The 24058-nt window shown below is 36.6% G+C and overlaps 1 protein-coding gene across 1 annotated transcript; it reads right to left on the bottom strand.

Annotated features, from left to right (window-relative positions):
* Positions 1–14850: 14850 nt before the first annotated feature.
* Positions 14851–16104, bottom strand: LOC149179200 (uncharacterized). Its single transcript, XM_089422379.1, has one exon. The coding sequence runs from the start codon at positions 16102–16104 to the stop codon at positions 14851–14853; it is 1254 nt and encodes a 417-aa protein (XP_089278505.1).
* Between the last annotated feature and the right edge of the window lie 7954 nt (positions 16105–24058).

Genomic DNA, 24058 nt, shown 5'->3' with positions numbered 1-24058 from the left:
CCAGATTCGCAGGTCCATCAAGCGTGCGAAGGGCATGGCTTCAACAGCATCAGGACATTTTGCAGAGAGCACGAAATGCACAAGCAGTCTTATCCAAGCATCGATTCAAAGAATAATCTACTACCCAAGGAAAGCCAATCAACTCAGTGCCGGCCGGAAGATCGAAAACACTGCATCAGTAGATCGCCAAAGAGATCTCGGAAAATATCTCATCACTACCGAGGGTCCGGCTCCTGCTAGGCACCCAGGCTATCGGTGGATTCACTCCATAAATATGGGCAGAGGCAAGCCAAGATTTGTCATTCACTGCTATGCGAAAGAGCAGCTACACTGGCTTGATGAAGGCGCTCTCGTTCAGAGTCGAAGAAAAAACCAGTCTCTGGTATTGTCTCTTCCTGCTCTGTTTAACTTTCCTCTAATTTCTGTCGTGGTGTTTTTCAGGAGTAGTTTCTGCGGGGCGGCTAGTCTAGCTGTTCCACCCTCTCTTCACTCTTTGCTTTCTTCTCATCGCCTCTGCCAGCCGCCTTCCATCTTCCCCTCTTGCCCCTTCAGCAAGTTTTCCTCTGTTCCATCCTCCCTCTTCTTCGTCGTTCTTCCTTCTGGCTTGCGCGCCTTCGCCCCGCCCCTTCTATCCTCCTCCCTTGTCGCTCAGAAAGCGGGATCTGCTATCTCCCCTGACATCGTCTTCAATTTCCGTCTGCAAGATATCATCTCCAAAATCTCCCTAATCTCTCCCGCCTTCTGGACTCTTTTCCCATTTTGCATCCTCCTTTCCATGGCGCGCAGTGAGGATTGTCTGCACTGTGCTGACCTTCAATTTGAGCTGGAAGAAATAAGGACTCAGCAGTCACTGATAGAGGAAAAACAGGGTCTGCTTGCTGCAAGGTTAGAAGAGCATGACAGGCGTCTTGATGAGCACAGTAGGAGACTTTATGAACAGGACCGCATCAACACGGAGAAGTATAAAGCAGAAATCCAGCTTTTCATGCACAGGGTGTCCTCTCTCCGAGAGCAATTTGAGCAGCTCTCAAATCGCTGTGGCCATGTCGAGGAATCGCTCGCCATTCTGAAATCCTGGCTGGAAAAGAACACCATCGTCACCAGCTCCTCCAGCGCAAATCATGGAGCCAAAGATGAGAATCCAGAAGAATCAACAGCAAGACACATTCAACACATAATGATTGACTGAATGAAAATCAAATGTATCTTTTTGTTATCCTCCTTTATTAGAATCTATACTAGTGCCATCTCTAGCAGTAGTAGGGAAAAAAGTAGTCTAAGGATCAAGGGGGCAGCCTCATTTTGTAAACCCCTTGCCTCCTCTTAATCTGCGAACTCTATGTACAAAGAGGAATTTAGACCCTCGTTTTTTTTCAGAATATAATACATAGCAACCGACTTTTTCAAAAAAAAAAAAATTGATATATATATTCCAAAATAAAAATTACAATTATATTTTTATCATAATATTTTGTAAAAGATTGATATAAGTTGTTGTCTAAACATGCTATACAATTTTTTTTTTTGTTAAATCTTAATTTTTGTTATTTAAAATGAGTTTTTGACTATATATGGATTCAACACCCTGAAAAACTCTTTGGATATTTAGATTGTGGAGAGTTACAACTCAAACTCGTGATTCCAAAAAAATCGTGCTAAACATTAGACGAATTAATTAAAAAAAATACCAAAAAAAACTCTCCAAAACCTTAACACATAATTTAAAATAATTATTATAACAATATAAAACAAACATTGTAATTTTATTTATTTATTTATTTATTTTTTCAAAAGGTGGAAAAACCTATCAAACTCAGTTGTCAAACCAATAGTGAGGACAACCATCTCTGGCTGCTATCTGTGAATGTCAGTTTGACGCATCACTGTTATCAAGGAAAACCACGCCACCTGGAATAACCCGCTGGTAGTCCGTAAGGGAGCAGGCTTTCGCTCCTGCCAGATGCCTCTAGGTCTTGGGCCGTTAACCTGTTTCCTTACGTCCGAGAAAGACAAACTTTTAGCCAAACAAAAACAGTTTTAAAACATACTCCAAACCCAAAACAAACATTATAATATCTAACACTAAATTATAAAATATACTCACTTCTCTTAATTTAAAAAGACAAGTATATATTGATGCAGCTGAATTTTCATATATTAAATAAATATAAGTCAATGTTACTTTATTGTTATAAAGTATATCGGATTTCCAAAGTAGCATATTCCCACGAAGAAAGATTTTGATTCACATGATAATTAAACTTTAGGGTTAGGGTTGCAAACTTTTACATGTACTATATAAGTTTCACACGATACACTACCACCTGGCATTGATAGAGAATCATGCCTTGTCCTTTCCAACAGACTCTTCTCTGATTAAAATTTATGGTTCACTACCACTACTTGTAAAAGGTCAAATGTAGGGTATCATCAAAGCCAAGGACATGATATTTTATTAACGCATGGGTTATACCCACTTCTTTTTTATGGCCACGTATTAATAGTCTTTTCTTTTTCGAGGTTAGGAGTTATTCCACATTAGAGTAGATCCACCTTTTAGTTGTGTGGACTCCTTTAGCCCAGTTTACTTGACCTTTTGTTTAAAATTTAAAGTTTAAAATATTCAATTTTATTTTTATCATAAATAATTATAATTGGTAAACTTTAGCAACATGTTAAGGTTTGATATTAAAAGTTAAAGTTTAAATTATGAGAAAAATATTATATATTTAGATTTTTATTAGTAATAATATTGGTAAAATTTTATTAGATTTTTATATTAAGTTTTTATTTACCAATATTTCTAATTTTCACAATAGGTAAAATTTTGATATTAGAAGTTAAAGTATAAATTGTTGGTAAAATATTTTATATTTAAGTTTGTATTTATAATAATAATTGGTTTTTTTTAAGATTTTTTTATTTATTTATATTTTTAGCAAAAAATTTATGGGGAATCATTTTGATCAATAGAATTATAGATATTATATGTTAATATTGCACAATCTCGTTGTAATTGAGATATTTGAAGGTGTTGAATTCATTTTTACATAAAAAACAATAATTTTATTGATTCAAAATTACAATTTTGTAAAGAGTCTCTCACTATGACAAAAAGAAAAAAACTTTAGAATGTTTAGCCTTTTTCCACATTATACATAAAACTTTATTGTTTTTCAAATTTTACAAAGAGATACTTTTTATTATTTTTTATAATAAATGATCACACTTATTAATGGGTTTACTACTTTCTTTCAAATTTCTATAAAATCAATAGATTTATGGCAAATTATTAGTGTTTTGAAAAGTTAATTGTTTTGTGCCATTTGGCATGATTAGAGAGAATGTTCCCTTTTATTGTTTGAATTTTTTTTTTTATCATGCCTTTGCATCACTTTTTTGGTGGGGCACTCAAGCAAAGAAAGTTTTGGCAGTGGGTTTAATCCTTAGTTGTCCAATTAACAATGTCTTCCCCACTTTACTAAGTAGGCAAGGAGAGGTCATTTTTAGAAATTATAGGTTTGTGTTCCTTTCGATTCACAAATGGGGGCACCTAGTGGTGATTCAATGCTCAGTCCTTCCACAAAGTGTGCTTAGCCCAATCCTTTCCCAAAGTGTGTTTACTATGTGTCTACATTTTACCCTAGAGATCTTTACCTTTAAATAAGGCATTACCTCATGCTTGTGCTTGAAAGAAAAACTATAATGGAAAGCAATATGTTCACAATCCAAAAGTTGTATCCAACTACAATTCTCGTACTCTATTTTATTTCGGAGACCTTCCTTAAAAGTTGTGTAATTATAGATTTGGGCAGAAATGGTGGTGTACCTCCCCCTATTGACAATCCTACAATAATGAACTTAACCAATGTGTTACCAATGGATAAATTGGATCTCTCACCCAATATTCAAGAAGGAGACTGGAATTCTTACTTAAATTAAAACCCTTGGTAATGATTACATTGGTCAGTTGAAATTCTCTTTTCGCAGTTTCATTAAAAAAAATCTCCATAAAGCAAGCATTCATTCTAACAATTCATGCCATGTCTTACCTTGATGAAAAATCAAGGATAAAAATCTCTTTGCACAAGGGTGGATCATCACCAGTTTTTCCAAAAAAGAACCCTAAGAAATAACAATCCAATTTTAGAGGTTTTTCAATGTGGACATTACCCTTGGAAGTCATACTATACTTTTATCTTCTTCCTTCTTAGCCCGTTTAGGGTCCAACTTCAAGGCCAGAGATGAAGTTGCCTTTTCTACAGTGGAGCGTACAGTAAGAGCCTCCTTAGGTTGATGAAATTTATTTAGGACCAAGCCAATGTTAATCTTAATATTATTCAAGGGATTTTTTTTATTGAAAAAGTGTATCTTTAAATAAGGTTGATTTACCTTTATCAAACCCCTTTATGAGAGATATTGTCATACCATTAGAGGAGGACATTGTTCCTTTGCTCCAATAAATTGTACAAATACAAATCACCAAGTGCATGAATGACTCATTCTAGTATATTATAATGGCATGATGTTGTAAGTGACAAGCTTTAGTTTCATGATATTCATGACGAATGATTCCTAATGTACATCCCATATATGGTCTAATTTATTTCAATGGAGTTGACCATGGGTAATATATTCATATGTGATTAGGTAAATGTTCATGTTTTGGACAATTTATTATATTATTTGATGTACATTGTTGATGCTAGTTATATTGGATATATGTGATTTACATTAGCCATATGATAACGATTTGGTATATGTTATCAATAATTGATACATGTGATTTATGATTAGATACATCTCATGAATTCTTGTCTTACATCTACCCCTAAATTAACCCTTTAGGTTATTGTTATGATGTGGGTGAGGGCTTGACAAGATAACTACTTCATAACCTAAAGGGCTAATTTAGGGGTAGATATAGTGGGAGCCCCTACCCGTGAATTATCTTCATAAAAATATCGTAATAAGGATTGAGGATTGGATATGATGCAACCACTAGCTCTAAGCCAACTACTCTACACACTTATATTTTCCAAGTAACATACCCCATGGGAAACATCTCGGTCACTTCCCCTTATCCTAAGGATCATATTTAGAGAAAACCTTAGATTCTTCAATGTGCAAAGCTAGGTCAACATCTCATGAATAAATAATATATAACTCATTAATAATAGAATAACCAAGAGAAACTTGTTAGAAAGTGGGATTTGAACTCAAGTGAGGAGGATAACAATTTAGCTTATAATCATCCAACCTACACCTATGGAATAAACTTGGTAAAGGGACACATATAATGCCAAGTGCTGATAAAAAAATCTTCTTTGGGCTCAACATATTGTTTCACAATTTTATATCCTCTCAAGCTAGTAGGAAGGCTGCTCTTGGCAACCTGTCAAGGTTTGGTTCCAATCAAAGTCAGTGATAGGAGTCATAATTACTATGGCTCTTTCCTAGTAAAGAGTATTAGGAGGTTACTTTCAATAGTTCAATCAAGCTTATAGTGACTTATCAGACACTGGAAGCGTATTACTCATTAGTTTGATTCATTGGGTTTCAGGTCAAGTTAGTTACGAGGTTTAGGTTTCAATTTGGTCATTGCATCAATTATTAATCAAAAGTTTAGTAAGGCTAAATCTATTTCAGAGTCACATTGTTCCCTAGTCTACTATCACATACTAGACATCTTTATGACCATCATCAGTACCATTGTGTCCCATAATATCTCATTGCCATCCAAGTAGGCTCAAGACAACCTTGTTTTGGATTGTCTAAGAGCCCTAATCTTCTTCCCCTAAGGGAATCCATCTTGGACTATGTTGAGCTTCGAAACCATCCCATACCATAATTATTTATGTCAAGGATGCTTAATTCAGATTTCAAGAGATGAGGACACAATTTGTGAAATTTTTAATTTTGGTCCCTTTCACTAGTTACTGAGCTCTCATGTCCCTAATTTGAAATGCATATGGATAACCTATGAAGGACAAGAATTACATGCCTCCTAAATGGGAAAAACACCATAGCTTTGACTTTGTTATCAATTAATGTTATGATATCTAACTCAAAAGGAAATTCAGGCCTAGAGGTGATTCAAGACAGTGTGAGAACTTTCCAACAATATATCATATGCTTGGTTATGACACCTGGTTGTTGAGAATGAGCCTTCACAAATTCAAGACTAATTTTAGAGTTTAGTTTGGTGACAATGGTTCAAGTTTTAAAAAGTGTTATTGATAAGATTATAATAGAAAAATGGAGCGTACATGTTGTATTGGATTCAAAGACCATTCCAACAATGCCTCATTTGTCTCATTTTGACATTATATGACCCAATTAGAGCTATCACAAGGCTTTGAATTGTTTGCAGAAGGATGACCTAATCAACTTGCAAGGCAGTTCAAATGAGTTATAATAACACTTGATAACCTCACCTCTAAGTTTCATGTTTGTGTTGTCAAAGCACTTGTCAAGAGCTTTTCATGATAACTTGTTTTCCTTTATTGGATATTGTATGGTGACATCGAAACTTTCACAAGTTTGGGTAGTGGTTGGGCCCCATGAGCACATCAAGTTTTAGAGGACAAGATTTCCTATCCAAAATTGAGGGCCTAGAAGCTTACATTACAAATTACATATTCTTGATGGGGACATTGAGACTTTTCCAGTGATGTATCCCATGCCACATTCTAACTCCATCTCATTAGGGTTCATTCTTGACCTCCATAAGTTCAGGGAAAGTCAAACTTAAAGTCAATATTTGACCTAGAACACATTTCAGGACAATAATAATAAGAAATAAAATTAAATAAGGGAAAATGGGTGAGGGGCCACTCAACCTTTCCATGAAAAATGATTAAAAAAAACACTTTAGGAATGAGGGTATGGGACTTTGCTTGGTTCTTGGGCAACACAAAGATGGTGGTTCATACAACATACCTTCTTAGCCTCACAAATAAGCAATTCCTCTCTGCTCCATCCAATTATTCAAGCTTAGCAAGTTTGATTGAAAGTTAGGTTTGGTTTACATTAGGCAGTGGTTCATCGTTTATTAAGGACTAGATGGATTGATATTTTTTGTGTTAAATGGTGGATTTACTAGCTATTTATGGATTTCCTTGCTCTTGATTCAATTTTCACTACAATTTGTGGCTCAAATTAATTATAGTTTTGATTTGCATAACGGAAAATTGATCAAATCTATTATGTAAAAGTACTGGTGTGAGTTCAATGTTTTAGTTGATTAGGTGTTGGGCCTAAGTTTAATTTAAAGTGTTGTTTATTTGTTATATTTGAAGTGATTTTAAGGCTTTGGGATGTCTTATAAATCTTCTCAATAAAATTTGACTTATTTTTCTTAGATTTAGAAACCTAACAAAGGAGTTGAAGGCTCTTTGAGCAACTAGCTTCTCCATTATTCCTTGAGAAATAAAGATTGCATATTGTGTAAGCCCTTGGATCTGACTTGTGTTTAATGTAAACCCCAACAAATTGTATCAAATGACTCTAAGGGGTTGATTCTAGCTTGGCTAATGTTCTAACAACACATTTTAACTATCAATGGGATAACTTAGTGACTACTATATTAGTGACATAACATGGTGGGACACTATAAACAAAGGCCATGGTGAAACTTGGTGAAGGTGGCTAGGGTAAACCTTGTCTATGATAAATAAGTTAATCACCCTTCCACACACTTCTCTTGATATCAAGATTCTCAAGTATGGATATTAATGAATTTTGATTTAGCTGTTCATGGATTAATGGATGGGTCCTAAGAATGTATTTGGCGTCATTTATGTTAGTGACTTATGTTGGAATTTGCTATTTGCTCCCTTTTTACTTAACTAAATATCAATAATTATGAATTCTATAGTTTAAATTTTTAGTCCTTCATAATGTAATGGTTGTAGGATTAGGCTTGATCTTTTACGGTCTACAATATGGCAAGGAGAAAGGACCAAGTCACACTTTGACCAAATCACTAACATCATTTCAATCATCTTTGGCCTATGATAATAGACAAGCCAAATACAAATAAAACATCCTTGTGGTGACTCAATACATCATCCTCAACTCATATTTAGCTAAGATTATAACTTGTATCAATCACTTGGATCCCACTCCTTGAGTCCCAAATCCTTCTTCCTAAAAGAACAATGTGATCAATGAATGGAAAAAAAGGTTTAAGATAATAAAACTTTTATTGTGTATAAATGCTCCAATGGAATGTAACTATAGGAGAGTAGATGTGGATTAGGTTATGGTAACGATCAAAAGGACGTAAATGTTATTAGATTAGATTTGACTCTAGAATTATGTTTGACTACCATCCTTTTATAATCCTCACTTACATGTGACCCACAAATCTACACATAATTGTTTACTCTTTGTGTGCTTCCATGCTACGAGCACAACCATTATAGAACATAAATTATTTAAATCTATGATCCGGATTTAAGCAGGAACGCAATAGATTACAGAGATAACCATAAATACAGAGATGCGATAACCATAAAAACAGAGATGCAGCGGAAATAATACTTCATTTCATTAATGGAGAATACTGAAATATGCTTACAAATAGAAATAACCCAGCTAGGGCGATAGTAGCTTATCTTTGAGAAGAGATGTGTCGGCTACATGCCTCTGAACTATTTCGAACTGTATTACAATGAGGCTCGAGGGCCTATTTATTGTTGAGAAACAATGGAAAACCCTTCACATTCCAAAACCTAACCCTAGAAGATGAAACGCCAAATTGTGGGCCCCGTTTTTGGGTAAGTTGGTACATCAACTTCCCGGGGTCGTAACTTTGGCATACGATCTCCGTTTTACGCGCATGATAGCCCGTTGGAAAGATCTCTATGAGGACTACAACGGAAAAGACGATTTTTTGCTTAAAGATTTCCCAAAAAATGTCGTTTAGGGCCTCAAAACGGCTCCGGAAGTTTAGGACCCGAAAAACTGCTAAAAATAGTAAACTGCGCTATAATTAAGGAAACTGAAATTGTTGAGAGGAACAATGGTGGGGGTCCAGGTGGACTTGGCAGGTGGCCACCAATATCCACCTGGATCAATCTAACCATAAAATAGTGAAGATGCTACTAACTATAAATGCTTCCACAAACCTTACATTATACCAAAGTTTCATTACAAAACGTTAACCTCATACAATTGGAATTTGCATGGCTCATCAAATGCTACTTTTACATTTGATATCTTGGTAAAATATCAATGAAGTATGCTTAGTGTCACCCTTATTTTTTTCTTTCCAGTATTGTCCAAAGGGAAACCTTTTGAGCACTTCAACAATCAAGATATATAACTCATCAACAATTGAATTACTAGGAGCAAACATGCCACAAAAAGGGATTTCACTCGAGTGTGGGGAAAATATTTTTCTTCACAATCCCTCAAGTTACACCCAATTGATTCACACTTGGGTCATGTAACATGTAGCAGTGAATCCAACTTGCAATCAGGCTAGAACATGTAATATGAATCTATATAGTTAATCACGTATTAGATTTCAATTTTAGAGAAATAAAAAGCTTATTACAGAATTATCTAATGCCATGTAATATGTTCAAGTGGTATATCAAGTGAGCATTCTTTACAGAGATTTGGGATCAATACCCCCAAGAACATGTTATTGTGGTATTGAGGCCAATTGTGTGTTATCTTGTACTATCTCATTGTTAATAGAAACCATGTGGTTATTTCTAGAAAGTATACCTCAACAAACATGGCCAATTGCAATTCTTGGTTGTTCTTGATAGAATAAACACCCCTTCATTATAACATCTAAGTTGAAGGTGGAACTCATTTTGTTGGTGAAGGACCATCTAACTGCCCCAAAGACTGGAAATTGTTCAAAAATTAATCAATATTTTTAATGAATGTATTGAGAGAGTTTAAATTTATTACTTCCTTGCTATGTTGTCTCACTTTAAAAGGATCGACAAATATCATCTTCAAAGCTTTTTGTCAAATCATGCAATGATATTATTCTTTGATTATATGTATTCTATATGGGGATCTCGAACTTGATAATTTGAGAAGTCGAGGAGATTTTTGTTAGATACTTAGATGCTAATGGACTAGGCTTGCTATTAAAATCTTATACATTTTTGGATAATCTTCTATTCCCATTATAGACTAACTAGTTAAATCACTTATTAAGAACACCAATAACATTATTTTATTTATTAATATATTTTTGCCAAAATTGGGATTATAGATTATATTTGGAAATATATTTTTATCTAGTGATTTAGTTGCTTGTTTTTTGGTATAATGTAGGCTAAAATAGTTACTTCTCACTAAAAGGTTGAAACAATCTAAGCTAGTTTGTCACTATGGTATAAAATAGTGTTCATGTAGTTATTCCCAACAATTGCTTTAATGTAAGCCATAATGTGTCATAGATGTAATGTTTAGGATAAAATCTAAACAAATGTCATTTATTTTTAACCCTTGGGTCATCTCTACCCTTTTTTATATGATAAGGTCACTATACAAGTATAATTTTTGTTTGAGGTGTCTAATGCACCACTAATACTTTTTTTCTTTCCTTCTGTAAGTAATATTTGTTATTATTAGAGCATCAAATAGGTTAAATATATATAGTGAGATTCAAAAGTCTACTATGTTGGCTCATCAATAGATTGTAGCCTAGCAAGAACAACTATCATAGTAGAGAAATCCTCTTTTTGTACTTAAAAAGCATAACACAAAAAAAACACTAATACTTGTCTAGAGGGAAACTAGGTCAATCTAGTCCTTGAGCTTATAGAGGATTTTTTCTTTCCTTCTATAAGTAAGATTTGTTATTATTAGAGCATCAAATAAGATAAATATATATAGTGAGATTCAAAAGGCTACTATGTTGGCTCATCAATAGATTGGAGCCTAGCAAGAACAACTATCATAGTAGAAAAATCATATTTTTGTACTTAAAAAGCATAACAAACAAACAAAAAAAAACGCTAATACTTGTCTAGAGGGAAACTAGGTCGATCTAATCCTTGAGCTTATAGAGGATTAAAGCATGTCATGAAAATAATATTTACAGATCCTTTAAATGAGGAAACCAAGCATATCATGACTAGAAAGTTTGAAGGTAAATTCAAATGTAGAAGGCCCAAAAGTAGTTCAATTGTTAGGAAGCAACCCAACATGAAGGCAAAAGAGCATATTAAAGCTAAATATGTGAGTAAAGGGAGAAGGAACCAAAACATGGGATAAGGAAACCTTACCATGGTACTAAACATCAAATGGAAGAGCAAAATTGTGCATCTAAGACAGGGCAAGGGCTCTCAACAGAGGATATTCAACACGTGTAATTACAAGGATGAGTTTGACCACTTTGATGTTTTCATAAGATAAGTTAGGTATGGCTAATGCACATCCAAAATTTCATATGATGATAACCATGGGGATATGTGTATGGTAAGTACAAAGTTAAAATTCATACATTAGTGGTTATAAGTGTTATATGTGATCCATGTGTCCATCAATAAGTGTCTCAAAATGGTAATTATACAAGCAATTTTTGGGTCGTTGTTGTTTAATTCATTTTAGGGCCTTTCCATGCATTTTTCAAGGAAATCATACACATTAGTTGGGGAAATGATTCAATTCACTAATATTATATATAAAGAGACAAAGAAGATCCAAAAGAAAGAAAGAAAAAATGACCAAAAATTTATCTATTAGCAAAATTTCCCATTTTTTGGATAACACATCTTCATCTAGCTCAATGTTCCTACCCAAACCTAGTCAATCCAAGGTTAGGGTTCTTCCATTTTTATTTTTTAATTTTTTTAAAAAACTGAAACAATTGTGTTTTATTGATAAATTCAGGTTGGGCGAAGCCTAATCAACCATTACAATTCGCAGATTTTACATGAGCTCCTTTCCCGGTTAGGGAATAATTGCCATTTTCAAAGCACCTGCATTTATGCTGATCATTCCATTTTGTAGAGTGCATCCTATGTTTGCCAATCTGTCCGCTTCCTTGTTTAGTTCTCTGAGTATGTGGAAAATTTGAACCGAGGAGAAGTCCTTCAGGATTCTGCTCACTCTTGAGAGCTGTTTGTTTAACGTTGAATCCTTGAGCCATTTCTTGCTTATTAATGACTTTATCAACAATTCTGAATCTCCAAAGATTAGGATTTCGCTTGGGCTTTCTTTTCTGGCTAATTGGCAAGCTTTTAAAAGACTGAGTGCTTCAGCCTGATTGTTGGTTTTCAGTTCGAGTCCCCAACTGAAATCGTCTTTTTCCCCGTTCGGATAGAAGATTACTCCTCTTGCTCCTGACCTACCTGGATTGCCTTTTGAGGCACCATCAAAGAACATAGTGCACTTGCCCTGGGATTTCCACCACTACTGAAATCTGTCCACGGGTTCTCAAATCTACCATCTTTCCTTATGAGTTGGCCGAGTGATTGCTGAAGGTCTGGTCTTGCAAGAGAAGTCATCCAGCCATGCCCTTTCCTCTATTCGGAGGGAATTATCATATTTGACTGAAGAATAGTTCAGAGTTCCTAAAAGGAGTTTCTTTGCCTGTTCTGCCACTTTTTCTGTAGGGATTTCATTTTGGTTGAAGATGATTTCGTTCCAGGCTAGCCATAGCTTCCAGCATACATATTTTGGGGCAGCAATCCACACCTTGTACCATAGAGATTTGTCAGCGATATTGTGAGGATAACTAGCTTTCCAAGTGGAGAACATATCTGCAATCGAACAATGTGCTGGGGGTCTCACATTCAGTCCAGTCAGGAAGATAGACCATGCCTTCTTCGCATACTCACAATTGATAAACATATGATCTGAGGTTTCCAATGCGTTTTTGCAGAGAGCACATCGATGGGGACCTGCTATGTTCCTTCTACACAGGTTTTCTCCAGTCAGGATTTTGTTATGGAACAGTGTCCAAAAGAAGAAATTGATCTTGGGGATGCTAAAGCTGTCCCAGACCTGCTTCCACACTGATTTCGGATGTGGCGAATCCTTTTTGCTTTGCATCTGTAAATATCCTTGTCTTGCTGTGTACACCCCCGTCTTTCCCCATCCCCAGGTATCTTCATCATCTTTATGTACTGGAGCAAAGTCTGAAATTGCCTCTATAAGGGCGTTTAGCTGGGGGATTAGATGCGCTGGTGCTTTAGGAAAATTCCAGCGCTGCCAATTTCCTTTGCTATCCCAGCCTGAGATGTCTTCAATTTTCCGAATTCCTTTTGTTTCTAACCAAATTCTTAGCTATGATATTTCATTGTTTTCTGTCAGAGGGGGATAACCCATAACTCTGTCTTTCCATAGCAGGGTGTTTTTGCCGTTCCTGGGGATTCTATACAGGTGAGATCTGAAAAATTTGATGCCTTTGCTGCATAGCTTCCAAGCCTGCGTTCCTTTTGGGGCTTTCTCCGGGATGAAGGATTTAATTGACTGGTTTTTGAGGTATTTAAACTTTAATATCTGGCTGACTGGGTGATTGGGCTCAGCAAGAAATTGCCACAGTAATTTACAACCCAACGCTAAGTTTGCTTGCAGGGGATCTCGGATTTGAAGGCCGCCTTCCTCTAATGGTCTTTTCGCTGTTTCCCATTTTATTAAATGAAATCTGTTGCCATTTCCTCGCCCTCCATTCCACAAGAAATTACGCATGAGACTGGAGATTTGGTCTGAGATTTGCTTTGGGGCCATCATTAAGGAGGCCTGGAATGTTGGCAATGCCAAGAGAACCGATCTAATGAGCGTGAGTGTACCTCTTGTGGTAAGCTAATAGCCACCCCACGTTGCGATCTTTTTTTTAAATTTCGAGATCACCTCCTCCCACAAATGGTTTCTGTTGGATCCCATCGTTATTGGAAGGCCCAAATATTTGATTTTATCCCAATCTGCATATCCGTTAAAGCCCAAATCGCTGGCAATTCTGTCAATTGCGTTCTGCTCTGTATTCCATCCATAAACAACGCTTTTCCTTTCACTGATTAACGCTCCAGAGATACTGCAATATTTTTTAAGGATGGTTCTGAAGGAGTTTGCTATTCTTGGAGATGCACCCCCAAGCAACAGTGAATCGTCAGCGAACAACGCGTGATTCACTAGGGCAATTCCTTTCACGATTCTGATCCCAGGGATGTTGCCATTTTGTTTTTCCAAGATCAATTTTCTGCTCAGGGAGTCTGCCATCAGGATGTAAAGAAATGGTGAAAGGGGGCAGCCCTGCCTCAATCCCCTGGTGGCTAAAAAGAAATCTGTTGGTCTCCCATTTACCATTGGAGCTATCCAGATCTTCTCTAGGCAAGCTTTGATTAAGTTTATAAAGTCCTGGTTAAATCCGAAGGATGATAGAACCATGTACAGGAAAGAGCGGTTAACTCTATCAAAAGCATTACACATATCCAGTTTTATAAGCATACCTTGTTCTTTGCGTGAGTGGCTCGAGTGCAGGGCTTCTTGGACTTGGATGACATTGTCCAGGATATGTCTTCCTTTCACAAAACCCCCTTGGGTTGGAGAAATGAGCTTTTACAGGAGAGGCTTGATTCTGTTCGCCAGAAGTTTGGCCACTATCTTGTAGGACGAATTGCAGAGTGAGATCGGCTTGTATCTGTCCAATGATCCTGGGTTTGTTTCCTTGGGTATTAAAGTGAGGAAGGTGGAGTTTATTCCGCCTCCAATCTTTTCCTTCCTCATAAATCCACGTATCATTCTGAGGAGATCAGGTTTGATTAGCTCCCAACAGATTCTGTAAAAGTGGATTGAAAATCCATCAGGTCCTGGCGCTTTGTCTGGCTCCATGGACCAGACAATATTAGAAATCTCTTCTTCCGTGACTTAGCTCATAAGATTTTCATTATCCTCTATGCTGACTAGCTTTGGTATGTTTGCGAGGAACTCTGATATATCCCCCTCGCTCCCATCCCTTTCTGTAGTAAGGAGAGTCTGAAAATGCTTCACTGCAGCTTCCTTGATTTGGGCAAATCCTTTACATACCTGTCCATTAGATGTGGTGATTTCTGCTATATGATTTCGGGAAAGTCGAGCCCTATACTGTCTATGGAAATATGTGGTGTTTCTATCCCCAGCTTTAAGCCACAAACTGCGGGACTTTAAGCCCCAGTACTCTTCCTCGCTTCTGAAGGAGCAATATGTTTTCCTTTGTGCAGATTTTTCTTTGTCTAAATCCATGGGGTAAATATCTTTCTCTTCCAATTCAAATTGAATTTCTTCCAGCTGAATGACAACCTCTTTCCTCTGACTGGTGGGGGTATTCATAGGTTTCTTTATCCATTCTTTTAGGGCCTTCTTTGCATTTTTCATTTTTTGCTCCCACACATAGCTTGGGGAGCTTGAAACATCTATTCTCCAAGCTGTTTGAACTGTTTCAAAGAACCCTTCTCTTTCTGCCCAGAGAGGACTGAAGCGAAAGGGGAGGGGACCTAGGTCTTCTTCATCTTTCAGGCAGAGGAGAATTGGTTTGTGGTCCGAGGTGAGTTTTGGAAGAATCTTGTTGGTGACTATTCTTTTTTCCATCATTATAGAGCTGCTGATGAGGAATCTGTCCAACCTTGCTGCTATGTGGTTTTCTCCTGTTCTGTTGTTGGTCCAAGTGTATTCTCCTTTAACTGGCTTGAAGTCTACTAGGTCCCACTGTAGAATCAGATTCTCCACTATGGTGAGAAAAGGGTCTCTTGAGTAGGTCCCTCCTCTCTTCTCTTTAGAATCTAGAATTATGTTCAGGTCGCCTCCTATAACTATGTTCATAGGATTAATACGGTCTAGAAAGTCCGAGAGTGTCTTCCAGCACTCTTTCTTTTCCTCATAGTGTACAGGAACATACATATTAAACAAAGCTAGGTTGAGATTGCTTGCTGTGTGGCGCAATTCAGTATATATCCAATGCTGGGTCTCAAAGGATCTCTCTAAAGAAAAGGAGTTTTTTGACCAGAATGTACCTATTCCTCCAGCCGTGCCTCTAGCACTGACAACCTTTCCAGAATCGAATTTCCATTTTGTGTTACTGGTATTTAGAAGGATCTCCCCTTCTACCTTTGTCTCTTGGAGCATGAGGATGTCTGTGGGTTCCATTTTCAATAGATCTTTAATGGCCTCTGCCTTAGTGGGATTCCCCAAACCCTTGCAGTTCCAAGAGACTAGCTGCATCATTTACCACTTGTTGGGGTAGGCCCTCCTCCCTTGGGGACCCTAGGTCTGGTATTCCTCCCGAGTGTCATCTCAATGGTAGCTTGACTGCCAAGGGTTTTTTGTCTTTCTGACTCTTCTTCCCTGGTTTCCTTGTTTGATCTTCTTCCAACTTTTTTTGTTGGCCTTTCAAAGGTCTCATCGTCTGATGAGCTCGTGTTTTCTGTGTTTTTCTTCTTTTGTTTGATTATATCAGCATAAGAAGGAGAGGAAATATTACTTGGGGTTAGGTTTGGATTATTACCTGGCTCTAAAGTGTTGGTATTGTTCAGCTGAGGAAGATCTTCTCGCTCTGTCTCTGGAGGATCTAGAGGTGGCTTGAGAGATTCAAAGGGATTTTTGTCCTCCACGATGCTAATGGTTTCCCCGCTTCGAGTGTTTTTATTGCTTGCACTTTCTTGCCCTGCTTTATTCTTTATCTCTTTAGCTTTATTTTTGTTGTTCTGCCTGTTACTTGTTTTTTTTGCTTGTTTCCATTGTTCGCCTTTTTCTTTCTCTGATACCTCATATTTTTTTTTGCAGTATCTTGCGAAGTGCCCGTATTCGTGACAGTGTCGACACTTGAAAGGTAGTTGTTCATAGTCGAGCTCTTGGATGTGTGTCCAGTATGCCACCGAGAGTTTGATTGCTTCAGGTAGACCGACTTCCAGATCGACCTCTACACAGATGCGGGCGCATGAGTATTGATCCTTCCTCGGTGCCTGATTTATGTATCTTCCTAGGGCATTGCCAATGGATTGTAGCGAGTTCTGACTCCAGCAACGTAGGGGAAGGTGCGGGAGACGCACCCAAACAGGTACAGCCGTGGGCACATCTTGTGCTGGATCAAAGTCTGGGGACCATTTGTTCAAGTAGAGGCCTTGGGGACCCATGAAGTATGTCCCATTTCTGAAGTTCAGGCTTCTATTGTCTATGTTATCAAACACGAAAACGAAGAAACCTTTGCCTACAAAGTGACTTTTTATTCCTTCATTAACTAGTGGTATCCAGTTTCATTTAACCCATTCTTCTACTGCTTTCGGGGATGGCCATAGCCCTGTAAACTGGCCAATGAGGCCTCTTTCTGCTAGGTTCAACGCTGTTCTGCAGGTTTCCTCCACAGGCAAGGTCACCGTGGGAATGTTGTCCAATTTTTTTACAAACTTTTGCTGTGAGCTAGAGGTCTGACGTTTCCCAATAGCTGCTATTAGGGATCTGAAGGCTTCGAGCTCCGGAGGCGAGGGAGGAGGGGCCTTAGGGCCACCTCCGAGCTCCATAAAGGAGAAGATCGCGCGAAGGAGGGAGTGATTAGCCGGGTGCGGCTAGGGTTGCAGCAGTGCGGCCTTGCGTTCACTCAGGATGTTTTTTTTACCACATTACCCTAGGGTTCTTCCATTTTCAAGGCTTTTTCTTCTTAGGTTTTTTCCAACATCATTATAAATTGTAGTTTAATCCTTTTGATATGGGATTTCTACAAATGACTGTAGTTGTCACATCTCTTCTCAAAGATAAGCTATTATTATTCTATTAATTTTGTATTACACCAATTCCCATAGTCTCTCTTATCACTATGAGTATTGCATGAATATAATGTCTTAGACTAGGAAAATTTTCCTCTTCATGGTTCGATCAGATGGAGTAAAGAAAAGCATCACAATAAGCAAGACCTTTGTAAGGGATCCCTCTATACACCTTAGACATGTAAATAAATTGGTTGAAGAGTATAAACACATCTTCACATAAATTACATGAGAGAACAATTACACTATCGAGTAAATAATGAAATTGATTTGACATTAGATTCCCCTCTATTAAATGGCCCTGTATATAAGCGTTCCCTTTTGGAGGAGGAGGAGATAAATCCCTAAATTCAAGTGATGATATAAGAAGGACACATTTGATGAGGCTCCTTACCTTCCATGATACTAGGAGGAAGGAAGGGACATGATGAATTTGTATTGGTCGCAGATCCCTAAAAAAAATAATTAAGTATTGATACCCCATGTCATAGGTTGATGATCTACTCAAGCAACATAAAGGTGTTGATTTTTTTCAGTAAGATTTATTTTGAATGAAGCAATCACCAAGTGCTGATTGATCCAAGAGAGTAATCATCCCCCAAACATAGAACACACTTCAACAACTTGATCAACTGATGGGATCTACCTATCATGGGTTCATTTTGACTACCTCAGACAACATATCCCATCCAACCAATGGAACTACATAGGTATCTCACCTATAACCTCTCATCGGTCATGATGCTACTCATAGGCACAAATCACTCTAATATTTAGAGTCTTATGGGAATCACACCCACTTAGATCCTATAATATTTGTCTCTCACAGGTAGACGTCCATTCCATACACATATCTAGATAATCTCATATGTACATTCCTAATACCATGTGAAAAATTTACATCCAAATGATCCACATCTATACTCATAGAATTAAACTATAGTTAAAACATAAGACTGGAAATGCTAATTAAACATATTTTTTTAAAGGAAAACTCAAGAGTGTAGAAACCACATATCAAAATATGTGACTAACCCTACAAAAATATAGAGAATAGATCTAATAAATCAACAATGTGAATATAGTAGACAATAAACAATAGTATGGAGGAGAAATCACTATCATTGCATTCACAAAAAAAAACATTTCTATCTTCAAGTGATTGCAATGGCTTCTCACAAGGCTTAAGTGCTCTGTTGGTATGATCACTATACTCAAGATCACTATATATGTCTCTAACTAGCATGCTCCTTAAAAATGATACGAAACCAATCATTACAGTCTTCTTTGAGGGGGAAACTTCCGTTTACAATGAATACAATGTACAAAACAAGATTCGATGATCCTAAGACTAGGTATTTTTAGAGTACATATAAGAGACAAAGGGTACAACTATAAAAAAATGGGACCATGCTAGGTTTTTAGCCTACATATAAATATAACAATAGAAATGTAATCTATTAATATATATGGCTTAATAAGGGGTTTTAGGGTTGCATATGCCTTATATAGGGCTTAACATGCACCTCCCCTTCAAAGAAGTGTTGTCCTCAACACTTGATTATTTGCATGTGTTTTTTCATAAATAATTCATCTTTCCATGTCACTTCTTCCACTAGTAGGTTCTTCCATTTGATGAGGTACTCAGTAATTGCTCAATTTCTCAGTTGCTTAGTCCTTATTTCCAATATTTTTTATAGTTGTAGTATTATTTTCCCTTCTTCATTAACCTTTGGTAGAATAGTTTGGACTAGGATCTTGTCAATGATTACCTCCCTCAAGCAAGAAACATAGAAGACATACATACCACACATTTTGTTGCTTGAGGGAAATCTATTTATATGGTAATAATCTCAAAAATACCTATTCCCGCACTTCAAATTCCCTTTCACTGTGATGTTGACCTGTTTGTTGTTTCATCCTATTTTGTGCCATAACCAAGTTGTCCTTCAATAGTTTGAGAACCTCTTGTCCGTGCCTTACATGTTCCACTACTTTTGTTAAGGGTGATGTGATGGATGGAACATGATATCCCTAAAGTTCCATAAATGGTGACATTTTTGATGAATTATGGAAGAATGTGTTGTACAACTATTATGCTAAGGGAAACCATTTGACCCATTGTGTTTCTTTATTAGATGAAAATACACATAGATATCCTTATAAACATTTATTCATATTCTTAGTTTTCCCATTAGATTGAGGATGGTTAGATGAGTTGTGAGCCATTTGAGTTCTCAAACAAGAAAATAATTTAGTCCAAGAATTTCTAGTGAAAATTGGATCTTCGCCACTTATAATAATCCTTTGTATTCCATGTAGCTTTTGGATTGTTTCCATGAATGCTTATGCCATTGTACTTACTTTAAAAAGTTGAGAAATAGAGAAAAAATGGGCATAATTTGTTATTCAATCTATCACTACCACAATGATACTCTCCTTTAAATTTGGGTAAACCTGTAATAAAATCCATTGAAACTTCTTCGCAACATTAGCTTGGTATGACCAATGGCTGAAGAAGCCCAAGGGTATTTATTGTCTCTCCTTTATTTTGTTGGCATACCACACATTATGCCATGAAATTTTGCATATTTACTTTAATACCTCCCCCCAAAAAATATTGATCCTATGGTATGTATTCAAGAACCTTGAATGTCCTCCTACTAGAGAAGTGTGTAATTCTAAAAATACCTTCTGTTTGAGTTGAAAATCTTGCATAAGTGTTCGTAAAATTGATACCACAATAAATCAATTTTCCACATAATTTTTTCTATTGCATCAGGGTCCTCCTTTAGTTATTGAGTGATATTGCATACGTTCTCATCTTACTTCCATTTTATCCTTTCTTCTTCCAACCAATCATATTATGGAATGGAAATAATGCATAATAAACCCTTTGTGTCTTCCTCCTCCCTCGAGAGTGTATCTGCCACAATATTTTTTTTTCCCTCTTTGTATATATTTTCAAATTCATAACCCAACATCATTGTGACCCATTTTTGTTGCTCTTCTGAAGATAATATTTTCTCCAAGAAGTACTTCAAACGATCATGATCTGCTTTTACTTTTAAGTATCTTCATATTAGTTATGGCCACCATTTTTTAATTACATGTAGTATGGCCACCATTTATTTTTCATTGGTGGGTCTAAGTAAGTTCTTTCCTTTGAGTTTGCTACTTTCAAAGGCAAGGGGATTTCCTTTTTGCATCAAATCTACACCAATGCTATGGCCTAAGGCATCACACTCCACAATTAAGGTTTTTGTGAAGTCGAGTGTTTCCAAGGCAAGATTTGTACACATAGCCTCTTAAAGTTCTTCAAAATATTTGATTGCTTCTATAGTCTAAGCAAATGCTTTCTTCTTCAATAATTTTGTTAGAGCCACTACTATTTGACCACAATTCTTGACAAATTGTGAATATATGCTAACAACCCTAATAAATGTATAAGTTTATTCAAGGTATTGAGGGTTGGCCATTCCCTCATAGCTTTAATTTTGTTAGGATTCACCTTGACACCCTCATGTGATACAATGACCCAAAAATTCGACTTCTTGAACCCCAAAGGAAAACTTGGAAAGTTTTTCATATAGTTGTTGCTCTTCCAATAGTGTTAAGACGTTGTAAACATGTTGTACATGGTCTTCCCCAGATTTCTAGTAGATTAGTATGTCATCAAAAATACTAACATACATTTTCTAAGGAAGGGTTTGAAATAGAATTCATCAAGCTTTGAAATGTTGAAGGTGCTTTTGTAAGTCCAAATGGCATAATCATAAATTCATAATGACCTTCACGTGTTGTAAAGATTTTTTTGGGAATGTCTTCCTACCTGATTATAATTCGATGATATCTAGAACAAAGATCAAATTTAGCAAAGAAAATTGCTCCATGTAATTCGTCTAATAATTCATCAATGACATGAACAAGAAACCTATATATGATTATCAATGTAACACCCCACCCCACATTTATCCACTTTTACAAGCTCACCAGGGTAAACATGAGCTGAGAGTTACTATGCATGACCCAATTTCCAAGATTCAATTATGGAAATGGGGCCTAACTTGTCAAACTTGTCCAACACGTACTGCAACACTCAGGAACACCTAAGCACACCATTAACAACTTGATTCTACTGGTGCCTTTTTCTTGAATCTAGAACTCTCCTTGATCACATTTATAGCCCAACCTCACATACAAAGGGCAGTCAGTGTGGCTAGAAGACTCCATTCACACACACAACTCAACCTCAATGCGACTACAACCGAAATTTCCTAGTTTCGAGAGTGCAACTAAAGAATTTGTTCCATATTTTTAGGCAAGTCTACAGGCCAAATCTGCCCATAACTTTCCAAAATTTCCTCAACAATATCTACGAGTCTTCAGGTTCTCTTTCCAAGTATTATTCTTACTCAAGCTTGTATAACACATAACAATCATTATACAAACACTTGGTAAACATAGTAATTGTAGGTAATGAATGCATATCTATTCACTATTTCTTTAGTTCCATCAAATGTTCATCAAGAAGGCTTACTTCCATCTCAAGCTATTTGCAACAAACACTTGCTAGCTCATGCATTCACATAAATATTCAATAACTTATGAGACCATGAACGAGATCCATAACAAGAGCACATCATATAATAAGATCATACCTTGCCTATAACCAAGGTTTAACCATAATGAATCCATGAAAAACCAATCATAAAATCAACATAATAACCAATACTTGTGCTCATTGATCTCAATAATAAATAACACATAATAACATATGCATAAATCCAACCAAGTCAGGGACTTCCATGTACCACCCAACCATAGATTGGGTTGAACCAAATCTTTATTTCAGTCGATCACCATCATGCCATATCCCAACCATGAATGTGGAATCAAATGGGATAAACCAAACATAACCAAATTAGGGAATCCAGATGTTAAACCACCTCCACCCTCAAGCCACAATGATTTCACCTAAACTGATATAGAAATCACTAAAACCAATACAATCTTGGATGCCTTAGGATTTCTTCACCATAAGAAGAGGAATTTTCTTGTCTCCACTCACCTGCCAAGATATCCCGAGAGAAAATCATATCCACCCTCAATGATTGGGATTTTCCTGAGACCACCTCAATTGGATCCGAATCCAGCGGCTATCCAAAGCTCAACCAATATGAAAAACCATTATACCATGGTTATTTGTGAAATGAAAAAGGCAAGGTTGTACACCACTGTCAATCCAGGAAAATCCCATGTCAGTGACAACATACATGACCATTAAACTAATGCATAAACCATGCATTCACATCCCAACAAGATAATCAAACATGCAACATGTTACCTGCAAAATCCTCTTGTTGGCTGCCTTTTCTTTGCTTGATTTCTATCGTTGCTTACTATTGTCCAAATCTTCTTCTCACGCTCCCTTGCTTTCCTTTCTTGTGTCTTCCTTTTGTCCAAGTGACCTCTCTCTCTCTCACATCCTTGTCCAAGTGAGGAGTGAATGAATAAATGGATATTTTCTCCCCTTTTATTTTCTTTCCTTCATTCTCCCTTGCATGCATATTCTTGTCTCTTCATATTCCTTTTCTCTTATTTTCCTTTATTTCTTGAATTAATTGCCATTTATTGCCTTTTGCCTTTCTCCAATGCCAATGTGAATGCCAATTTCCATAGCCAATAAATAATTAGCCATAAATGTATCTTGATGTAATGTCTTTCCTTTCATTCAACTTGGAATAAATGTCCCATGACCTTGGTTTTATTTTTCATTTATAATGCCCTTTTATTATATGGAACCTTAACTTGGGGCTATTACAAACCCCTCCCCCTTGGAGGAACACCGTCCTTCGTGTTCTATGACACTTATAACCAAATAAAACTACTGAAAAGCATGACAACATACTGCTTATTGCGCTTTATAACACAAATCGATGCACTATTTACAATGACATACTGCTTATTGGAGCTTTATAACCACAACTTGATACAATACACACACACACACACACACACCAAAACACATTTGCTTCAACTAGTAAATAAAGAAGGATGTAATGTTTGAATTTGATCAACCATCTCCCATGTAGCTTTGTCGAGACCAAAGTGCTTCCACTGCACTTTCACTTTCTCTATTGATTGGTTTCGGAGCATGAGCTTCTTCCATAGTAGGATGCATTGAGGCTCTTGATGGAACTCTCCTTCTGGTTTCACTTATGATATAGACCAATTAATGACATGATCAATATCCCTTACATATATTTTAAGTAATGAAACATGGAAAACATCATGGACATTCATTGATGGAGGAAAAGCAAGTCTATAGGCCATTGGTC

Source organism: Pinus tabuliformis, chromosome 4_1, assembly GCF_031772625.1.
Source record: "Pinus tabuliformis cultivar Carrire ecotype Pingquan chromosome 4_1, CPIR1, whole genome shotgun sequence".
Lineage (NCBI taxonomy): Eukaryota > Viridiplantae > Streptophyta > Pinopsida > Pinales > Pinaceae > Pinus > Pinus tabuliformis.
This window is presented reverse-complemented; position numbering and strand designations above follow the sequence as displayed.